Source organism: Cottoperca gobio, chromosome 3, assembly GCF_900634415.1.
Source record: "Cottoperca gobio chromosome 3, fCotGob3.1, whole genome shotgun sequence".
Taxonomy (NCBI): Eukaryota; Metazoa; Chordata; class Actinopteri; order Perciformes; family Bovichtidae; genus Cottoperca; species Cottoperca gobio.
Window position 1 is genome coordinate 7,087,136 of NC_041357.1, and position 22,918 is coordinate 7,110,053.

The 22,918-nt window shown below is 38.1% G+C and overlaps 1 protein-coding gene across 3 annotated transcripts in view; it reads right to left on the reverse strand.

Moving 5' to 3' along the window:
- Positions 1-637: 637 nt before the first annotated feature.
- Positions 638-22,918, reverse strand: part of LOC115023643 (tetraspanin-18-like) — a 38,833-nt gene continuing 16,552 nt past the window's right edge. For all 3 annotated transcript variants that reach the window (XM_029454843.1, XM_029454835.1, XM_029454826.1), the window contains 7 exons: positions 9,484-9,579; positions 7,927-8,121; positions 6,843-6,917; positions 5,301-5,399; positions 5,041-5,208; positions 3,754-3,837; positions 638-2,928 (listed from right to left, as the gene is read on the reverse strand). In XM_029454843.1, the coding sequence (XP_029310703.1) occupies positions 2,881-2,928; positions 3,754-3,837; positions 5,041-5,208; positions 5,301-5,399; positions 6,843-6,917; positions 7,927-8,121; positions 9,484-9,546 (732 nt within the window). In that variant the 5' untranslated portion in view covers positions 9,547-9,579 and the 3' untranslated portion in view covers positions 638-2,880. The remainder of the gene's footprint in view (positions 2,929-3,753; positions 3,838-5,040; positions 5,209-5,300; positions 5,400-6,842; positions 6,918-7,926; positions 8,122-9,483; positions 9,580-22,918) is intronic.

The window sequence follows — 22,918 nt, forward strand, 5'->3', positions numbered from 1 at the left end:
CTGGCCTTTTACTTCCACAGAGAAATCATCATTCGTCCATTTCTCCTGGAAAGTGCGACATTCCGAATCCAGCTTTCTGTTTTACACTCGCCATGCTGCGTTCACTGATGTCAATGACAGTCTCGTTTAAAATGGACGTTTTTTGACATGACGTGACCACGTGATGACACGTTCCGCTCGTGTTGTTGTCAATGACCCTAACCTTGGCCAAGAAAAACAGTCAGTCGCACATTTAAAATATTGCCGTCTAGTTTTTTTTTGCTAGTGGATTTTTTTTGCGTGCATTTTACGAATGACCTCGAGGGCCGGATCAAATGGTCTTGCCCCTGCTCTAAAGGATACTGTACCCCAAACTTTTAAAAATAATATAATATAGCCATGGTTTTTTTAATTTTTATGTCAAGCAAATAATATATATACATATATATGTATATATATATATATATATATATATATATATAATATATACTATTATATAATAATATAGTAATATTATATAATAATATAATATAATATAATATATATATAATATATATATATATATATATATTATACATATATTATCCAGCAGGTGGAGCTTCACTCGCCCAATGTGAACCTTGTTCTGTATATGATTAATTCAATGTCACACCACTAAAACCACAGAATTCAGTTTAATATCAATCAGTGCCATTTATACAAATCAACTTTTTGTTTATTAAAACACACATACAGTAAAATATTATTTTAGCTAAACTTCCACTTTATATAACTACTGACCACAGTAACATTATCACACTGTACACAAAGAGGAAAACACACTGTACATTGGCACAGTCCCACTGAGGCATATTTACATATAAACAAGCATACATGCACTCGCACACATTCACACACATTCAATCTCATGGTGTGAAGTTGCATTCATTTACAGGTGCTCCATGACAAACTTAAATACTGAATACTCCTTATCTTAATACTTTACACTGAACCCTGCACTAATGTACAGACTCTTGTAAACAAACACAAATAATCCTGACTGTGAAGAGACTCATGTTTAAAGATTTATGACTCGTGTTGTTGACTTCAGGCCTCATGCAAGAACCTCTTGTACGACGACAGTTTGTCACATTCAGAAATGTTCACGGATTTAGAGCATGAATGAAATTCACGAGTCCTGTCGTATGAGTTGTGTACAGACAGTTCTCCACAGGGAAAAACACCTGTTACACTCAAAAATCACAATGCCTTACGTCATTTATGTTGTATTTAGATGGTATTGTATTAATATTCACTGGCCCATTTCTGTCTGTTTGTCCTTACTTATTTTGCTGGTGTGGCTTATTTGACTTAGGTTAACTACTATACCTGTCCAGTTGGATTAGTTTTGTTCTGCTTGCTTTGCTACTTGTTCTTAATTAATTCACTTTAATATGTTGTTTTGTTTTGCATTATATTGTTTATCTATTGGAAAACTTCATAAAAAAACTTGAATTACAAAGAAATGATACAATCATAACGCCTTAATCTGATTGAAATGTTAAAGTTTAAATTTGTAACAAAAACAAAAAGTAAAACAAAACTTTAAATGGACTTTCTTCCTCATATATCTCCAGCCTTAATTACATTTGGGATGATACTTTCAAATCCAGGTTGAAAACATTTCTTTATTCTATTCACTATGATTTTTCCTAATTTTACCTGCTGGGAACCCAAATCACTGATTTTAGCTCATTGACAAGTACGCGAGCTACCCGAACGTGTACAATCTTTGTTTTTTAAATGATTTACCTCAAACTTGTGTGTGTGTGTGTGTGTGTGTGTGTGTGTGTGTGTGTGTGTGTGTGTGTTTACTTTTCATGTAATATTTTGTGTTTTCTTCTTTCAAGTTTTTTACTGACTTGTTAAGTGTAAAGCGACTCTCTGGGTAATGTGCGCTTTAATTAAACTGAATTTGAAGTTGAAGGCAGTCGTGCGGTAAACCGCTTTCCTGTTACAAAGTAATCTTTAACCTCTCAGAGTGTGCGGCCCGCTGGATATAAACAGCTGTTTTATATCCTCTTCATGTCAGACCGTCCTTCCTTTATTTCTGTCACACTACGGCTCTGCTCTGATGAAACATTGTGGGCAGCTGTATTAATATGTTCTACTCCTGACACGGATGAGTTTGTTCTCTTTTTGTCTGTTCTTGTGTGATGCTTTTGTGAATGAACAGGTGGCCTTATGAAGCCATTTGAGGGCATCCATAATTCTACTCATGAACAGTTTAAATTCATCATCATCATCATCATCAAGTTCAAACAATACATTTGTGCAGCTCAGCAAACCTCACAGTAAAAAGAAAGAGAGGTTTATGATCAGAATACAAAAATGTTCTTGCATGAGGCCCGACATGTTCTGATTTCCATTGTTGATTCACATTTTTGTTATAATCCTGTCAGCTCTGTTCTGAGGCTCCCTGCAGGTTAACATGTGCTGATTGTACCTGGACGCTGTTGTGCAGACTCTCCATGATCCTGAGAATCAATCATCATGGCCAAATCGGGCTATAAAACATGTTTCAAGCTTTAGGCCCAGTTTTCTGGACTGAAGTGACGATGTATAATTCAGTTTGCCCTCTTAACACCAGTGTTAAGCCTTAACCTTTGAGAAAACAGTGCGGACAGTGCAGAACCTTCTCAGGTTGCAAATTACTTCCTGTGTGTGTCTATTGTGCCCAAAGCAGCACCTCAAACGCCCTGCTGCTGCTGCTGTTGCTGCTGTGAAGTACAAAATGATGTCACAAAACCAATGAGACACATAAACTATCACTGTACAAATACATTTCATATTTTACAGTTTTTGTTTTCGTTCTGCTTGTGCCTTTCCGACGGCTGGTGATGATGCGTGTGGACGCGACGGTTACTGGATGCCTCTGAACAAACACATCGCAAACACCATGGCGAAGAGCTGCAGAGAGAACGAGAAAAATCTCAATGTAAGTCGTTCCCTACAGTTATATTTCTAGAACATTGTGGGCCTTGAGATACCAGGTACAGCAATAGTTTAGCAATGTTTTACTGTGTGTAAAATCTTCAGAGTGATGTTTTCATTCAGTGCCGTACATGTATTCTGCAGTGAACTGTGTCTGATCTCGGCAAAGACAATAATACATCTGTAAGTGAAAATGCACAACAAATTTCACAAATTCACATTTACAAATGTCAGATTTTCAGACCTTCATGTCTACAACAAACCTGCCTTCTGTTCTAGGGTTACATTTGGCAAACTTAAACAACCATTCCAGTTTTTGATCGTCTGTACAGGATCAAAGACGTCAGGGTTTTGTTTGAGCCATTTCATAAAATAAATAGAATATTATCAGTTTGTACAATACAAAAGAAAATGAAATCTGCCAAATGTGTAACTAAAGATCTTGGGCGTGTTTAGATACACAAGATGTAACTGATGATTCAGGGCCTTACTGTTGTTAAATATGCATACATGTCTTTACGTTTCGGTTTTGACAAGATATTTACAAACCATTTTCTTCAAACTTGAAAAAAAGCAGAATTGTAATAGCATCGACATCATAACACAAATGATAGTAGTAGTAATGCACCAAAATCAGCCTCCTTTAAGACTCAAGCTCATCGCTCCTCTTAAAAACTAACTTGTAAGGTAACACACAGTCTTCGTTTTCTTGTTATTTAAAGCCTGCCTCACTGCCCTGAATCACTCACATGCAACATGATTCAGTATTTTATTATAAATCAGTGAGAAATCAGTACATACTTCAATTGTCAGCACCACGATGGCCAGAGCTCCTGCTGTGTAAATGTACATCTCAAAGTAGTCCACCATCGCAGAGTAACAGCCCTGCATGAATAAAACAAACACATGGATATAAAATAGATGCCTGGGTGTAAAACCATATTTAATTATTCTGATGTCTTTAATAAAAGAGAACTACATGGTGATTATTACTGTAATAATGTGTTTTTAGAATTGAAATATTTGTTGAATTATGAAACAATATCATGTTTCAGCGATGGCAGAAGTACCTCAAGTCTTTTCTTTATTCAAAAATATCAATACAACAACTCATCAATTAGTGAACTCGAATTTAATATTTACTACGTAACAGAAATGTCACTATGATATAATAAATAAGAATATTTTTACTACTTGGAGACATGTATTGCTGTGTAATTTATAATGTATCTATTATTGAGGAAGTTCAGCTTCTATTTTAATCTACTTTACGGTTTCTATTTAGGAAATGTTGCTGTACTTCAGAACTATCATTACGGTTACTTTGCAGATTAAGATTGTATAAAACAATCATTTATAAAAGTTACGTATTTGTTATACAGTAGGCTAAATTATCCAACAATGACTTACAATATTATATATATTACATTATTTGACCAAACATTTTTTGACCAAAAATAATTATTATATTATGTCTCCCAAGATTACTACAAAGTCAACCTCTAAAACTGCAGTATGTGCACTGGTTTGCTAATCTACCACCATCACAATCGCCACACTCAGAGATAGCGATGCTAATTCACAGCTAGCCCTGAAGCTAAACCTATAATCAATGTTGATGACCCAACATCTTTGTCATTATGTTTGTTATAAATAAATGTGCACATAAATAAGACAGCAGCTGTATTCAATATGTTGAAGTTACTCAGATAAGCTAGGTAACTAGCCTAGCTTAGTTGAGTAACTTCATCCTGTTAAATCACACATTTATGTATATCATAGGTTTAATTCATCATATACTTAAATTGTATTAAATTATGTACAGTAATTAAAACTAATATTTCAGTTCATCAAAGGAAACTGAAGAAAGAAATACTATACATACATACTATTTTTCTCAAAGTCACTTCAGGCCAGAGCAGTATATAAAGTATTTAAAATGCTGCTTGCACATGAAGTGATAATAACACAATACTTGTGGAGTGTTTTTAAATCGTTTAATCTCTCAGGTGTTTTAGACTTGAGGTGTGTACGTTTCTCATGACAGGCATTCGAGTGTTTGTGAGAAAATGTGTTTTCTGTGATGACCTTGTTGTGTCTGAAGACCATGCTGCCGCTCACACACTGCTCCACACTGACGTCTCCGGGGGAACTGTTCCTCTGGCAACAGGCCTCTGGGACCATCTTACTTGGGCTGAGGAGCCTGAAGAGACTCTCCTCGAAGTCCTCGGGGCCACTCACGCCACAGCAGTTGAACTGTACAGAGACACATGATGGGGGTTGATTAAAGGTGGGGAAAAACAAGCAAAAGGAGGAGAGGTACTGTAGCTGCAAGATGGATGCTTCACCGTGGTCATGATGGCGTTCCATGTAGATGTGAAGACGTCGGTGTTGTTGTGACCTTGGTAGTGACGTTTCAGCTCTCTGCTGAAATACTCTCTGGTTAACTGGACAGAGACACAAACAGTTCAGTTCAGGAACCAGGTAACCATGACAGTGGTGGGAAGTTACTAAGTACATTTACTCAAGTACTGTACTTAAGTTATCAGACAAATAAAGTGGATCTTTGCGATCATTTAACACAAAACACATGTCAGAATTCAGCCATTCACACACTCATACAGAGTCAGAGGCTAACATACTGCCACCTGCTCATCAGCAGTGATAAACATTCACACACACTCACACACCGTGCTATCGGGAGAAATTTGGGGTTCTGCCCTAATGACGTAATATCATGGATTAAGCTACCCAGCAGTATATAAAGTAATTAACATTAGCTCCACCTTTACCAGCGGCAACATCAAAGTGATGAACACATTAATGCATCAATAATTATAATCCAATAATATAAAATGCATGATTCTAAAATGGTCTACTCTGCGTGATGAGTACTTTTACTTTGATGCTAATACTTTCGTACTTTTACTTAAGTACGAGTTTGAATGCAGGACGTATTTAGTTAATTGTACCTGAGTATTTTAACACTCTAGTATTTCTACATTTCAGTATTTCGGACATGCAGTTTATTTACTGCTCCAAATAAAGGGTTAGAAATGCGATCAAACATTCATGTGCCTCCATCATCCACGTTCACACATGCAGACTCAAACACTGCAGCAGCCACTCATTCTGAAGTGAACCTTGAAATAACATCCTGGCACCACCCACCGAGACTCAAGGGTCAAAAGCCGACCTGGGAAAGTTCAACTTTGCTTTGCCCCCCTCTGGGAACAGAAGTACACAACTGCTTCTTACTCCAACTCAACAACGTCAAAGTACTAAAAGATTAACGGAAGAAAAGCTGATCATCATGGTTCTGCGACTTCTCGGTTCTCTATGAACTTTAATGAGCTACGTGGACTAAAACAACGCAGTGGCAGTATGAGAAAGTAACCGGAGCAGAGGTTGTAAATAACACGCTTCACGCTAAACATGTCCACAAACTTAAGGCTTTTTAGAGGGAAGAGAGCGCGTTCCACATGTGTGAACAGGGTTAAAGCTCAATGCATCTATGCAGCTGCAGCGGTCTGCATGACGTAAATCTTGTTATCTGCCCATGTCTGTGAGCGTCCGTGCAGATGTTATACTTACCTATTTAATATATATTTTACAGATGTTGTAGAAAATTCAGAGATTAAACTACAGGGGCGGATTTCAATTACAACTTTTCTTTTGATAGTATCATGATCCTTCTGTAATAAAACCCTGTTCCACAGAAAGAAACTAGTGCAGCAGCTCTTTCTAGTCACAGCACAACCTTTGGCCTCTGTACTGATTAACTTATCGTGGTCCCCTCCCGTGTCCTGTATTCAGAACACACACTGTTCCCATCAGCTATTGAACTTTTACCTTCATTGATGATGAACTGATACAGAAAGTGTACTCACATGCTCCCTGAAGAGGAAAGCCAGGATGGCAGCTGCCAGCTCGGCCAGGAAGATGAAGAGGATGAGCATGAAGAACTAAAAGCAGTAAAGATAAAATAAGTCAGTGTTGCCCAGGGAACGTATGCTTATGGGAAGATACTCGAATAATAATAATAATAATAATAATAATAATAATAATAATAATAATAATAATAATAGTAATAATAATAATAATAATAATAATAATATTCTACAAAAACAAATGTTCAGTTATGACTCCATATATTAATATATTTTAGTAAAAAAAATCCAATAAACACAATGAATGTCTCAGTTTACACAGCATACAGTACTGGCTGTGACTAATACTTTGTCTGTCAGTGTCTGGGGAAGTAAAGGTTGAATAAGTGATCACTGACAGCTCGTCTTGTTGCAGATAAGCACCATTACATTCCTCTAGATGGAGCACTTGTATTGTTGGACTCTGCTCTTTACATAACTCAGAAGCAGGGATGTCATGCAGGATGGACAGAGACTCTAACACAGCTTCCTTCTTGTTGCAGTTTCACAACTTTTTTTATGCTGATGTGAAATCACAAAACTTAAATATAAATGAAACAGAACCAACTTGATGTAAGACATACACAGATAAGGCCTTTACAGTAATTCACAGCGTATAGTGTTTTGGACCTACATGGATTTCTACCAGATTTCTTTATTTAAAATACAACAGAAATAGGATGTGTATGTGTGCTATATAGTATTTCTGAAAATATTTTTTAGTGTGAATACAATATGGACTCTTGGGACACTAGCCTTGAGCTAAAAGACATCAAAAGAAATGTTGCTTTACTACATGTACCATGTTCTCCGAGCTAATGAGTCAATCAATACTAAAATGAAACAACAACAAATCAACTTCAAAAGCACCCACTTTCCACCACTGCAATGTGTGAATGCAGCATTATTTTCTACATACAAACTCTATAACCTACTCTTATTTTTACTAAGATGATCACACAGGATGTCGTGGTTCACCTGTTATACAATAAGACCAGTAAATCTCTCTGCTCATGTGTGACGGGTGAAACTTCAGCACACTCACAAAGAGCAGGAGACACTTGTTCTCCCGGATGGCTCCGCAGCAGCCTAGGAAGCCCAGCAGGAACAGCATGCTGCCCATGGCCAGGATGACGTAGACCCCGGTGAACAACACCGGGTTGGCCGCCACGATCTCCCTGAAGCCCATCGGGTCCACCAGCACCCAAACGCCGACACTCAGCAGGAAGGAGCCACCCAGCTGGGAGAGAGAGGGTTAATTATTCAGGAATTAAGTAATCAGTCATCTTTCCTCACGATAACTAATTCTATATAATATAATTCTATATATTGACCAATAATTGTGATAAATGATATTATTGTCATTTTAAGACCATTTGATGCCACTGATAATATAACAGCGTCATAATGCAAAAACACTCCTTTAAAGAGCAATGAACTTTTCATTCTTAAAAATATTCAGATATTGGAATTGGAATGTAAAAATTGTTAAAATATCCCAAATAAATAAAACATAAATAAAATAAAACAATAAAATGGACTCTCGGGCTCTGTCTACAAAAATGCGCAACGTCGAAGTTTATAAGCCTGCTGTTTATTCTGGCTTCATGTTGGTGACATACTTATGTAAATAAGTCCATAATTAATATATTATGGACTTATTGTTCAAACTTAGCATGTTGTTGTTTTTATTGTTGTTTTAATGGATACATCTTACATGTGGCTAAGGGGCAGCAGTTAAAAACATTTGCAGTGATGTTAACGAGTGTGACTTTGTCCCTGTAAAAGAAAATATAGCAAGAAGGAAGTCAGTCTGTAAACTGTGAACAGACAGTTTGGGTAATAATTTTAAGATTTGTTTTATCTTACAAGTACATTTGATTAACCTTCACGTCTGATCGCCTGCAGCTCTTGTGTGTCGCTCTGTTGGACAAACCTTTTGCTTGATGTTGCTGTGTTCACAGAAACTCAGCAGTGACTTTAGCGTTACTATAACTGATGGAGCCATCGGCCAAAGCTACGGAAATGTAACATCTGTAATTTCCCTTTAATTGTAAACTCCAAGGCTCCATCACATATGAAGAATCAAAGGTATGTAACCTGGACATCGTGCCAGTAACTTGTTAAAGCGGCACAAGAGAAAAGAGAAAGAGACACAATGAACTTGTATTTCACTTACTGCTGACACCTCTCTTACTTCTCTTCACTACATACATATATTCTGCTGTCAGTGATGTTGACTATGGATTATATAAACTTGACATAAAGCTTATAGTATATTTTTGGAAAGAAATCACATTGTTAATTTATGTATGTCCCTAATGTGAGCCAGTTGAATGTTATGTATCACCCTCTTTTCAATCAAGTTCCGCAGTAGCACTGTCTATAGCAAAGAGAAAGAAAAACCTAAAGGCAGAAGGCAACAGCATCATGTTTGATCCTGTATTGTGTTCACTTACAACTAGAAACAACAAAGAAAGATGCTGCATTTTAAAGTATTTAGAAACAAATCATTACAATTTCACAGGATTGTTTTACGATTTCAGTCTCTTGTTAAACCATAGAAGAAGAGAGCAGAGTAAACACCCGTTGTTGAACTCACAAAGATGAAGAAGTTGAAGATGAACATAAGGTACTTCATACAGCTGAGGCAGTCCCCCTCCATGGCTGAGCCTCGAGCTGAAACCTCCCCCTGCCCCTGCAAACACACAGATAGGATCGAGTTGATTAAAGGCAAGTTCTGTACCAAAGATGCTCAACATCGTCAAATAAAACTAAACAAAAATTGTTTAAGCATTTTTCCAGGGAAAATACCACCCTCACACACACACACACACACACACACACACACATACACACACACACACACACACACACACACACACACACACACACACACACACACACACCATTGCACTTTGTTACAAATTAAAAGCACAGAAATCGAGAGTAGGGAGCAGTGGATACGATAGTAATCCTCATCAGTGTCATATAAAGGGGCTTAACTGTGGGATATTAATAACCAGGAAAAAATCAATCAATATTCACTCTCATCAACTTTGTTACCAAACTGCAGACAGTTACACACTAGCTGGTGAAAATAACAGAGCATTTAGCAGCTAAAGAGACTTTTTATTTCCCTCAGGAGTTGGTGGAGACCAAAAACAGAGCTACAAGTGAATATTGGACGTGACCAGGTTCCTCAGGTGGACACAAACACAACACCAAATGAATGATGTGTCTGCTGAATGTATAAATAGGTAAGTGTTTGTTAATATGTTCATATTATTAACCGATTATAAGGTGACAATATGGTCCAAATACAGGTTTGAATTGCATAAATTGATTTAGAAAATAAAAAACAATGAGTTCACTGAACTCTTTCGAACATTCCTGAAAACTAGAAACATTATTAAATAATTTGATATTCGATTGTTTAAGTTCCTATCAAGTAAAATGTGTTGTCACCAGCTTCTTAAATGTGTGTATTATCAGTTTTTTTCTGTTTAATATATTTGTAAATGTAATATATTTGCGGTTTTGGACTGTTGGTCAGACAAAACGAGCAATTTCAACATGTTACATTGAGTTCTGGGATATTGTATTAAGCATTTTTCACAGTTTTCTGACATTTAATGAATGAATCATACATACTGATTTACCACAGGGTTGCACATATGAATGGTCTTGCAGCATGCATAAAATGTAAATGTAAAAATCATACGGTGTAGCTCTATGCAGCATGTTGCATAAAGCCACAGACTCTATCAATACAGTCTGTGTCTTATCTGCAGTTGATATGAGCAAACACAAGAAGCAGGAGGGAGAAAAGCACGATGACACTTTGTCAGTAACAGTTTCATTCAGAGGATGGGACACTGACAGCCTGTCCCTGTGGGATCGTTTGACACATAGAGGGACGTTGGCTGGTGCTGAGGAGGACATGTTGGTGTAAGTGGATCCATCAGTGGGGAGGTGTGAAGAGGACCAACTGTGCACTTATGGTCACTGAGGGTGTTTACCAGATAAAACTAACATGCAGCCACATGTCACATTTGAGGAGACGGCGAGCAGTTTTCGTTTAATAACTTCATATTTAATCAAGAGCATGACTACTGTGAGGGATCTCACTTAATCTTTCCAATATAAGCTTTTTAAATGATCGCGTTAAAGGTCCTTATTTCAGATTAAATCCCATTAAACATTGTGTCTACCTTGGTTTCATGAAGTTTCAGTTGTTAGAGACAGGTGATCACTTTTTAAATGTGTCCATGGTGGCTATAGCTGCTCATGTTAACCAACCATTTCTTCCTCTATTTTTTTCAAGGAACAAAACATAACAAGCATCACTCTCTCTTTGCAGAGACATAACCCACAATAACACATAACACACACTTAGAGATCACAACATTACATAACGAAGCTTTCAGGGTAGGGCTACACTTTCATTTACTACTGTTAACTGTGCAGTATTTTCTTTAAACATCTGCTAACTATACATCTCACCAAACAAACAGGAGGAAATGTTGCATTTGTTGGGGACTATTTTCTGTGGCGTATTAATCCACATTTGGGGCTCTAGTGAGTATGTGTGGCAGCAGGACGGTGTGTGTGGGAGTCAAAATAAAGTACAGTGTGTGTGTTCATGGTAATGAAGGAACATGTCACACAGTGCAGCAGTGTGGCTCATTGATGTGTTTATATTAGTTTTTAGACAACAGTGGAGTAATGTGTGTTTTTAACCGTGCGGTGACTCGGTCTGTCCACCACATCACACTGAAATATATCAAGTATTGGATGTATTGATTTAACGGACGTCGTGATCCCCCTGATTCTCCATCTGACGCCATCATGGTGTTCACCTCTAACAAAGGTCCGAAGTCCCAAACAAAGTTCTCATATCAACTCAAACCACAATCGTTCTTTTAACCTTACTAAGTCATTTTTGCGCCAACACTTTTATATCGTGCTGATGTATTTCACAGCAGTGAGTTGTAACAGGTTTTGGAAGACACACAAAATGACAGAAAACACTTCTATTTGTCCGTGTGTAGAGGGAAGTTACAAACAATGAATATTCATTTGGAGGACTTGTTGGACAATACAGTCATGTAAACGTTAAAGTGAGACACAACAGGCAAAAACATTATTTTTTGATTCCATAACATGTTTTCTTTTCGTCTAGTGAAAAGAGAACATCCAAAATACCCATTTAGGTGTTTATTTGACTAACTCTATCAAATTGCGTGTAGATTTGTCATAAATTCAACAAATTATATAATGCCTCATTTGCATATTTAAACATAACATTTCAGAAAACTTGAAATACAAAAGATTAGTGTCTCGATGTAAGTGATTAACTGGGGAAGTTTCATTGCTATTAGTTACCATCTACCCCTGTAGTGTCTTGCAAAATGTTTTGAATTTTACAATACTTATCTTTAAAATCCTCCACTTCAGAAGCTCTTCCATGCACCAAACTCTTAAGTTTAATTTCTCTCTATATTCTGAAGGATTTTACTGAGAGGTTTGTTTATACATCATACAGAGCCTGATTTGTACAACATTTTATTCCTAAAATATGGAAATTGTTATTATGCCAGTATTTTCTGATTTATGGATTGATACAAAGAGATATCCAACATCCCCTCAGTAAAACCATTTTGACTCTAACATGTCAACAAAATTTTGAATGTTCAGATTTCTGTTGTGGAAATGTCTGTAAATGAGCACATATAATAAGAGAATGCCTCATTTGCATATTTTAATACACAATTTCAGAAAACATGTAAAACTAAAAAAAAATGTTTATGTATGTAATCAACTGGGGAAGTTTCATGGTGATATTTAGTAGTTAGATGTTTTACCGTATTCCCCTGTAGTGTCTCCCCTTAAATGAGAATTATTTTATTTATTTGTATTGCTCTTTTACGATTGTCTACATTTCCCTGTGTGTGCTATGCATTCTGGATGTAATTAGATTTTCTATCTTTTTTAGACAGTTAGTATTGTTTGTCTTTAAATGCACAATTTGAACAGACATAGCTTGAAATAAACTGCAGGAAAATAAAAGTTTGGAAGGTGTTGGACGGAGTCATTTCTTGGTGGTTTTCAGGTCTCTGAGATTAAAACTAACAGCTGAAGTTCCTTTTAACAGATTCAACACGACAGTTAACACCAGTAATTGCTGCTTATTTACCAGCTCGCTCTTTGTCTGACTGTGTTGAGCTCTCAGATGTGTATGTGCTGCTCATTTGATTGCTGTGTGGAGCTTTTACTTTAATGGAGTGAAATGGCGAGTGTGCTGCTCTCACTGCAATTAACACAGATTTTGTGTCAATCAGTGCACTCTGAGCAATTGCTGCCTCTTTGGCTGAGTTCAGGGATAAGAAAACGAGCGCATGTGTGGTGTGTTGGGAACTTGTCTGCACATGCACTCAGCATTATTAACACATCTATGTAAATCACTCATGTTGGCACGATAAAGCAAGAATTACAATTACGCAGATAGATCTGTGATTGTGAAAGAAAGTCAGCGGTTGTAAGAAAAACACTAAAACAAGAATACATGAGCATTGTTGCAGTGTTAGCGAAAACATGAATACAGTCACATTTACTGTAATCACTAAACTGCTGCCATAATTACAAACAGATGTCTCGATTAAACCAACAGGGGTCACAAATGCAAAAAACAGCTGTCAACATTACAAGTAATCATGATTTAATCAATCAAAACTAAATTAGTAGGACTATAAATAAGTGAAAATACTCAAGTGAGGTACAAGAACCTCAGAATTTTATTTAAGTAAAGTACTTAGTTACTTTACGCCACTGCAGATTAAAGTTATCTCACCACACGTGAAGCTACAAAGAGACAAGAAGAAGCAGGATGTCTTTTTCATTGGAAACCTGACTTGACTGACTTGAAGTTGACCTCAATGGTATCTCACTCCTGCAACTCTCCAACAATGAGCTGCCGACAGCACGGCTGATTTAAAGAGCGACTTCACACCGTCTGAAAATCTAGTTTTTGTTGACCTCCAGTGTTTTCTTTCTTCTCATCTTGCTTTTAAGTCCTGTGCAGGTTTTGAAAAATAAGTCAGGAAGTGAGTTCAATGTTTCAAAATTAATTACATATAATTTATGTTAAACAGTTTTGAGTGACACATCTTCCCAGAAAATGATAAAATGTGATAGATCTGTTAAATACTGTAAATTAGAGTTTGGTTGAAAGAGAAAAAGACAGCATCTTTGAAGAAGTTGTTTAATTACTGCTGCATCAAAGCGTTCACGTTCTTTATTGAAAACATTATAGACCATAAAATGTGGAATTAAAACAGCCATGTACTGTGTGTTACATGTGTTTTTTATCTTAATTTTCTAATGACAAAAATGGATGCCTTCAAACTTAGGTTAAAAACTATTTTGGCTTGTTGTCTGCTTCTCTGTTGAAAATTGGGACTCGGAAACATGTCCTTCTTGCAATCACAGTTTCCCAGCTTGTTGATCTTGTCCGTCTTTGCAATTATTTATAGTTTCTACTGTAAGAAAGAAAAAAAAAGCAGTATTTTATCTTTTGAGTAAAGCAGCTGGTTTCATTGTTACATTTAGTCCATTATGGTACTTTTCATGCAAAACTATTTTCTTTTAATAAACGGTTCCTTTTTTTCCAAATGTGTTTGAATGGGAAAAAGACCGCAGCAGGAGATAAATCTCCTGGTGTGGGTAAGTGCTCTTAACCCTGAACCACCTGAGCAACTGTACCTTTAGGCTGAACAATCAAAAGTATGTCTGGAGCTTAATGGTGCTTTCTGTTGAAGAAATGCAAGTCCTACGCTTCCTGTACCTTCAATTTTGAGTGTGTACCTCATACAAAGACACACTCACATGCACAGCAACTCAGAGTGGTGCTCAGGTCCTATTTAGCAGCTGGGGCTCCTTTCAAAAATAGGTCTGGACGCAGCTGGGTAATTTCACGCAGCCAGACTGAGAATGGCCACAAATAATTCCCTTTCCCCTCTGCAGTCACGGAGAATTGCTCCGCTTGGATTCAATAATCCTGCAGCCGTTTCCTGCGGCCCAACACTGGAGATCCTTCAGGTGTGGAATTTGACTAGACCAGTGGTTCTCAACCTTTTTTGGGCCAGCGCCCCCCTATCCATTATCCAGGTCCCTTACCGCCCTGCTTTGCGCATTCACATTCTCTCCGTTACTCGAACAAACAAGAGGAGAGAACTAAAGTGCAAAAAAGTCAAAAATCCAACACATTAATTATAAATGGAGTGATGTCGACCCCAACGTTCAGAAACTCAGGTGAAAATATCTGCGTTTTTCACACAGCTTGAATCAGCAGCAGTGATGCAGGTGTTAGCTCTGCTATAACGTTAGCTCTGCTGGTGTTAGCTCTGATGTTAGCTCTGCTGGTGTTAGCTCTGCTGGTGTTAGCTCTGCTATAACGTTAGCTCTGCTGGTGTTATCTCTGATGATGTTAGCTCTGCTGATGTTAGCTCTACTGGTATTAGCTCTGATGTTAGCTCTGCTGGTGTTAGCTCTGATGTTAGCTCTGCTGGTGTTAGCTCTGCTGGTGTTAGCTCTGCTATAACGTTAGCTCTGCTGGTGTTATCTCTGATGATGTTAGCTCTGCTGATGTTAGCTCTACTGGTATTAGCTCTGATGTTAGCTCTGCTGGTGTTAGCTCTGATGTTAGCTCTGCTGGTGTTAGCTCTGCTGGTGTTGGCTCTGATGTTAGCTCTGCTGGTGTTAGCTCTGCTGGTGTTAGCCCTGCTGGTGTTAGCTCTGGTGTTAGCTCTGCTGGTGTTAGCTCTGCTGGTGTTAGCTCTGCTGGTGTTAGCCCTGCTGGTGTTAGCTCTGGTGTTAGCTCTGCTGGTGTTAGCTCTGATGTTAGCTCTGCTGGTGTTAGCTCTGATGTTAGCTCTGCTGGTGTTAGCTCTGCTGGTGTTAGCTCTGCTATAACGTTAGCTCTGCTGGTGTTATCTCTGATGATGTTAGCTCTGCTGATGTTAGCTCTGCTGGTGTTAGCTCTGATGTTAGCTCTGCTGGTGTTAGCTCTGCTGGTGTTGGCTCTGATGTTAGCTCTGCTGGTGTTAGCTCTGATGGTGTTAGCTCTGCTGGTGTTAGCTCTGATGTTAGCTCTGCTGGTGTTAGCTCTGCTATAACGTTAGCTCTGCTGGTGTTAGCTCTGATGTTAGCTCTACTGGTGTTAGCTCTGATGTTAGCTCTACTGGTATTAGCTCTGATGTTAGCTCTGCTGGTGTTAGCCCTGCTGGTGTTAGCTCTGGTGTTAGCTCTGCTGGTGTTAGCTCTGCTACTACGAGCAGCCAGAGTGCAGCTCGTCTGCTGCTGGTCCAAGTCCCGACCAGAGTGTTAGTGTTTTAACATTAATTCAGATTTGTTTTATTCATGGTGTATCTTTGGAATAACATTAATGCTTTCGAGCAGTGGTGGCTGAGGGGGGCGGCACTTGTTTTTGTTTTTCAAGTAGCACTTTCGCTCAGCAAAATAAAAATAAAAGCCTAAAAACACACAATGTTAACTTTATTCAAACTCACTTGACTCGTCCTTTCAGCTCGTGCAGTTTGGCATGTTTCGTGCTGTAATGCAGCTCGAGAGCCTTTTCCATGACCGCAAGCACGTCCACACAAACACTGGCCTTTTACTTCCACAAAGAGATAATCGTTCGTCCATTTCTCCTGGAACATTCCGCATCCACCTTTCTCTTTGTTACACTCGCCATGCTGCGTTCGCTGATGTCAATGACCGTCTCGTTTAATATTGAAGTTTTTTGACATGACGTGACCACGTGATGACATGTTCCGCTCGTGTTGTGTTCAAAGACCCTGACCTTGGCCGGTTATATTCTATATCTGACTAGATTTGGATTAATTTTTTTGGAGTAGATTTTTTGCGTGTGTTTATGAATTACCTCGCGGGCCGTACACACAAACGCCCCCCAAAGACACGTGAACGCCCCCCTTTTCTAAAATATTGCTTCCGCTCCCGTTGAGAACCCCTGGACTAGACCATAGCGTTGAGGACTGCACAGTCAGCATATTGCAGCAGGGAAACTAGATCCCAGTGTGAATCCCAAAGTTTCCCACAGCCACACTGTGGAACTGTTTCTGCAGAGATTACCTGCAAGTGACAGGACGCTCCAGTCCAATAAATCACAGTGCCAGGGAGGCTGGAGGGAAGTGCAGCGTATACAGAAGCGTGTTTCCTCCTGATTGCCTTCATCCATCAAAGCTGTGCAGCAGTGAACACGGAGGGAGGGATAAACCCAGTGGATTTAATCTTTCTGCATCCTTACATCCGTAATGAGATTGGAAGAAGACAGTATTGACGTTGGTAAACCTCAGGTGTATTGGTGTGGTTTCTGCTTTTCTGTGTGAGTTCTGATATTCTGAAGATGTACGAGTTTAATCCATGTGTTCGATTGCTTGGCCACCATGAACTGTGAATAAGTATTAATAAATGTGTTGATGCTCAATATGGACTTTGGGGAAAAGGTCATTTTAGCCCACAAATAATCAATTTGCAATGTTCAGCCAGTTCCAGGGGTTATTTTGTAAAGCACTGTTTGATATTTTTGGACGATACAGCTGGTGACATTTTATATTTTCTTATTGTCAACCAACAGTGAGTGTATCCACGAACAAGTATTGTGTGTGTATCAAAGCCTGATATACCTACTTCCTCTGTGCCATTGAGCTCTATTGTTGTTAGAAACTAATAAAAACACACCAATAAGCCACACTGCTGCACTGTGTGACATGTTCCTTCATTACCATGAACACACACACTGTACTTTATTTTGACTCCCACGCACACCGTCCTGCCGCCACAAATACTCACTAGAGCACTAAATGTGGATTCATCCGCTGCTGAAAATAGTCCCCAACAAATGCACTTCCTTCTGTTTGTTTAACCAAAACTACAGGGACCAGCTATTTTAGGAAACTACTGAACCTTTTAAAACATGAAACTCATGTTTGTAAAGAGTTACATCTTCAGGAACCAATGGTCTTGGAGCTGAGAGCCACAGACGGACTAACACATTGTTGGTTTTGGTCTTTTCATGGGATTTGTTAACAATGAGAAAAATATAGAAGGTTACACATTTTTTTGCCCACTGGTGATGCTTTTTAAATCACCAAATTAAGATTCAAATGGTATCAATAAAGTAAAAGTAAATCTCCTCCATTCTCACAGTTCAGCAATAAATCTCCTAAAGTGACTAGCAAAATTGATTTTGACTTTATTTCATTTCCGTTTTGAAGTAACTGAATGAAGGTCTATGAGAAATACTGGAGAAGAGGAATGTTGGACAAAGCGAGCCTCAGGAGATTGATTCCAAAGAGGTAATTATTACCACTCCCCGCTCTCGGTCCTCGCTGAAAGCTACCCCTTATGAAAACCAGTCACGTGGACAGCCTCTCCCTTGGTGGGACTGCCATCGTTCCTCATAGCCATAAAAAGGCAAGGCAGTGGAGACATCAAATTATCTGCTTTCACACACTTTGATTTCGTCAAGGCCCTGAGATGCATACTAAAGAAATGCAGGTGGATGAAGAATACGTAAAGGTGGAGGTGGTGTTGGTCCTGCTCTGAATGCTAAACAGATGTGGAAGCATAGAAGTGGAGAAGCAAGAAGAAATAAAGCTCTCAAGGGGTCCCCACCCATTTCACTTTAATTAGCCAAATCATCAACTACTTCAATGAGGCTCTCCAACCAGATATATATATATATATATATATATAGTCTCACTTCTCTCCTTATTAGCTGCAGTGTAGCCATCGAGGCAATTTGAAACACTCAACATGGGGAATCTAAAGAGTACCCAGGACTCTCATACTGCTGCTTAATATATAAATCATATAGGGAGATTATAAAATATTGTTTTTTGCATTTCTCTGTCGAGTAGAAATAATCGGACTCGTAGTCCACATTATAACCTAGAGAGCGCTGAAGTGCCATGTTTGGGCTGCATTTAGCCTTTGTTAAGCAACATATTCTGTGTTTGTTTTGAGTAGTGTCTGAATAAGAGGACAGTGACACTAGCAACTCTGTGAGGCTTTAGGTACAGTATTGTTTTGAGCTAAATGCTAACGTCAACATGTTCAGCAGGTATAATGTTATAACTATCTTAGTTTACCGTGTTATCATGCTAACATTTGCAAATTATCACTAAATCCAACCTATTTGAGGCTGATGGAAATGCTAGTTTTGCAAGAATTTTTCAATGAACCAAATTCCTGGACAAATTAAAATGTGGACCTAATGATGGTGCTGGATGAAAGGTCACCATTGGATGACCAATCTACTTACAATTCATCGTGAGGATCGTCCATCCAATAGAGATATATTTAGACCAAAGTGGTGGCATTGCTATGCCTGGAGCCACACACAACATTGTTAAAATTGCTAACCGCCAGTGAAGATCATTGTGTGAATTAGCTGCACTATATAAATATAAATATAAATGGGATTTGTGTTCTGTTTTGATGTCAATATTTCACGTTTGACTTTTATGAGAGAAAAAGCTTTGAGGTTGAGGACTCTTTTCAGGACAAACAGTATCTCAGGACTAGTCTGAAAGTGGTTTCTATCTTACAAAAGTATTTTTCCAAAAACATTGTGTCATCCTAAAATCAGGGTCATCTTAGGCCAATACTGCATTCTCCTGGTTACGCTTTGACCTCATTTCAGCACCATGAACTGTCCACTTTGTGAGCTGTTTAAACAGTCGAGGGTCAGTATTGGTGTGTGGCCTCTCTCCAGAGAAGGTTATTGATTATTAGATGGTAAATTAGGATAGTTTTCACTGGGAATTACATGTGCCTCTTACATATATTGTTACATCTGCAACAGAGTTTTGTAAAACACCTTGCATATATGACACAAAGAGGTAAAAATCCACAATTTAATTTGGAAGAGATATTGCATTTTTGGTTAATTAAATGTGATTAGAACAAAAATTAAGATCTAAGAAGATTTAAAATAAATATCTCCCATTTTAACTGAAGTTGAGTCACATGACGTTCTTTTCCAAGTTGAACTGAGTGACGTAATGATGTGTGCTGACTATGCACCTTGTATCCTAAAATAGAGTTTGAAATTAATTTAATTATTTAGGACAGACCTAAAATACTACTTGACTCACTATTGGTTCTGTTTTTTCCAGCCTGTTAGTTCGGAGCTGTTATTAATGTCAACGTGAGGAAGAGAAAGTTGTTGGTCAATCTGAGAGCTGCTTTAATGACTAATGCCACTTTAATTAATACATTGTTTCCCTATTTTACTAACAGGAAAGTCCAAACGGCCACAGTCAGAAGCTTCAACAGCAGCGGTGGTACGTTTACCCAAGTATTGAACCGAGTACGATTTGGAGGTACTTTTACTGTACTTGATTATTTCAATGTTAGGCTGCTTTGTACTTCTAATCCACTATCTTTCTCAATGGGAAATAATTCTACTCTTTACTTTAGTATTTGACAGCCGCAGACACTTTACAGATTAAGATTTTACAAACAAAACATATGATGAATTTATAAAATATGATGCTGTGCTAAAGATTACACTCACAGTAAATAAAGTAGTTCAAATGTGTTCCACCTACACCATCTGTAACATTCAAATGCTGCTATGTTTTAAAGCATCAGTAATAATATTCCAGTAATGACGTAATGTATATCCTAGTTAGGGAGACACTGTCAAAGTCTTGGTTTCTGTTTCCTGTTTTATTTTGACATGTTCCCTTCCCCTTGTGTCATGTCTGATATTACTTCCTGCCCTTGTGTTTTCTGCCTTTCTCCACAGGTGTGTCTCTTTCCCTTCATTAGTTTCTGTGTATATATCCCTGTCTGTCTCAGTGTTCTTTGTGGGATTGTCATTCATGTTACGTGTTTGTTACCTGCCCGTATCGGCCTGTTCGTGTCCTGCTCAGTCCCCTCGTCCCCTCGTCCCCCTGATTGGTTTGTTTTGTTACTTTGTATTTCTGTATGTTTATTAGCTTTTGTCAATAAAGCTCTCTTTTGGTTAAAATCATCATCTGCGTCCTGCAATTGGGTCCTCACCTTCACCGAACCGTGACAGACACAAAATTGGATTTTTGCCAATATCCAATATGGTGATATTTTCCAACTCTTTCTCGCTGAAGGTCAATACAGATATAATGCACTTTGTTTTCCACCTAATTGCAGAAAACTTTTGCAGAATTTTTTTCCTGTGATTAATTAATCGAAATTAACGCGTTAATTTGACAGCCCTAATAATTGCGTAACATATCGGCCTGTCATTTCGGACAAGATGTTAATTTCTGTTAAAGCTTTATATGGCGATACCGATGACTTACTGATATCACTGTGCGTCCATTCTTTAAGAACATTTATGCTTCTGTACTTTTACTTAAGTGAAATCCTGAATGTAGGACTTTTACTTGAGACGTAAAGGTACTTCTTCCACCACTGGTCAACAGTCTGATCTCTTGCAGGTTTAGTTCCACTTTTGAGATGTTTTGTGCTCCTATTGTTTAAAAAAAAACACAAACTGGCATCATAACCTCCGCGAAGGAGGATGTGGTTTTGGCTCGGATTGTCTGTCTGTTTCTCAGTTTTTTTGAGAAGTGCCCAATTCTCATGAAACTCGGTGGTAGCATGGGCAAATGGAGAACCCATTACATTTTGGAGAAGATCCAAATCACGTTGCGGATGCATGAATTATGTTTCACTTTCTTTAACATTACCAGATAGGGCATGTTTGCTGCATTTATGTGGTGTCAGAATAATTGGAAGAATCTGTTCCCGGCTGGGAAAATTCATGCTCCAGTCGGAACAACAACTCAGATATCAACATGTTGTGTAAATGCGCTGAGCAATAACATATAACATATCTTCCTTTTAGTGTCCATGCTGTTTCCAAATGACATCTTAAAGGTCATCAACACAACAAAGTCGGAAGAACAACTTCCCAATTCGGGATACGGGACATTCTGAGGAGCATGTGAATGCACCGTTGGCCTTGGTGGAGGTCTGCGCTCTCTCAGTGGAGACAGAAGGAAAATGTCTGATAAATATTTTGCTTAAACTTCTGACGAGCGCTACTGATGAAGGGAAATGAACATAGTGAAACAATCCTTTAAACTGAGGACTGAACAGTAAAGCTCACCATCTGCCACAGACACACACTATAATGCTTTCATGTGTGCTCATACTTCTGTGGGCATGACACAGTGAGGAGATGAATTAACTCTAAATTTAATTTACTTTCCAAACTGAAACATTAAATCATACTACATTTTTAGTCAAACTGCATAAATAAACACAAACTTGTTTCTATTGAAGTCGATGGAGCTCCTTAACATTACAATACATTTAACAGTTTAAATAAGTTAGTTTTAATGGGACTTAATTTGATCAGTCGGACCTCTACGTCTGTCTGCAGTCAGCAGTTTGAATTGAATCAGTGGAATGATGTAAACCACAACAAAGTAATGTCTGTATACTGTCATTAATAATAATAAACAATAAGCACTTTGGCATGAGGCAAAAGAAGCTTTTACAACAATAAAATAATGATTTGAAAGCACACAGATAACATAACTCTAATAAAGCTGCACAAATTAAAATGTTTAACTGATTTCAGCAGTTGTTTTTTTTGTTGAGAAAACCTAAATCCTGTTATAGAATGTCAAATAATATATCTGGTAACATTTTGCAGTTCCTTTTTATTATTGTCAATAAATATCCTGAAAAGACCAAAAGAAACGTATAGTGTGTTTATCAAAGTCTGATGTATCTTCTTCCTCTGTGTCTTAGAGCTTCATTGTCCATAAACTATTAAAAACAGATCAATGAGCCACACTGCTGCACTGTGTGACATGTTCCTTCATTACCATGAACACACACACTGTACTTTATTTTGACTCCCACACACACACCGTCCTGCTGCCACACATACTCACTAGAGCACCAAGTGTGGATTCATCCGCCACTGAAAATAGTCCCCAACAAATGCAACA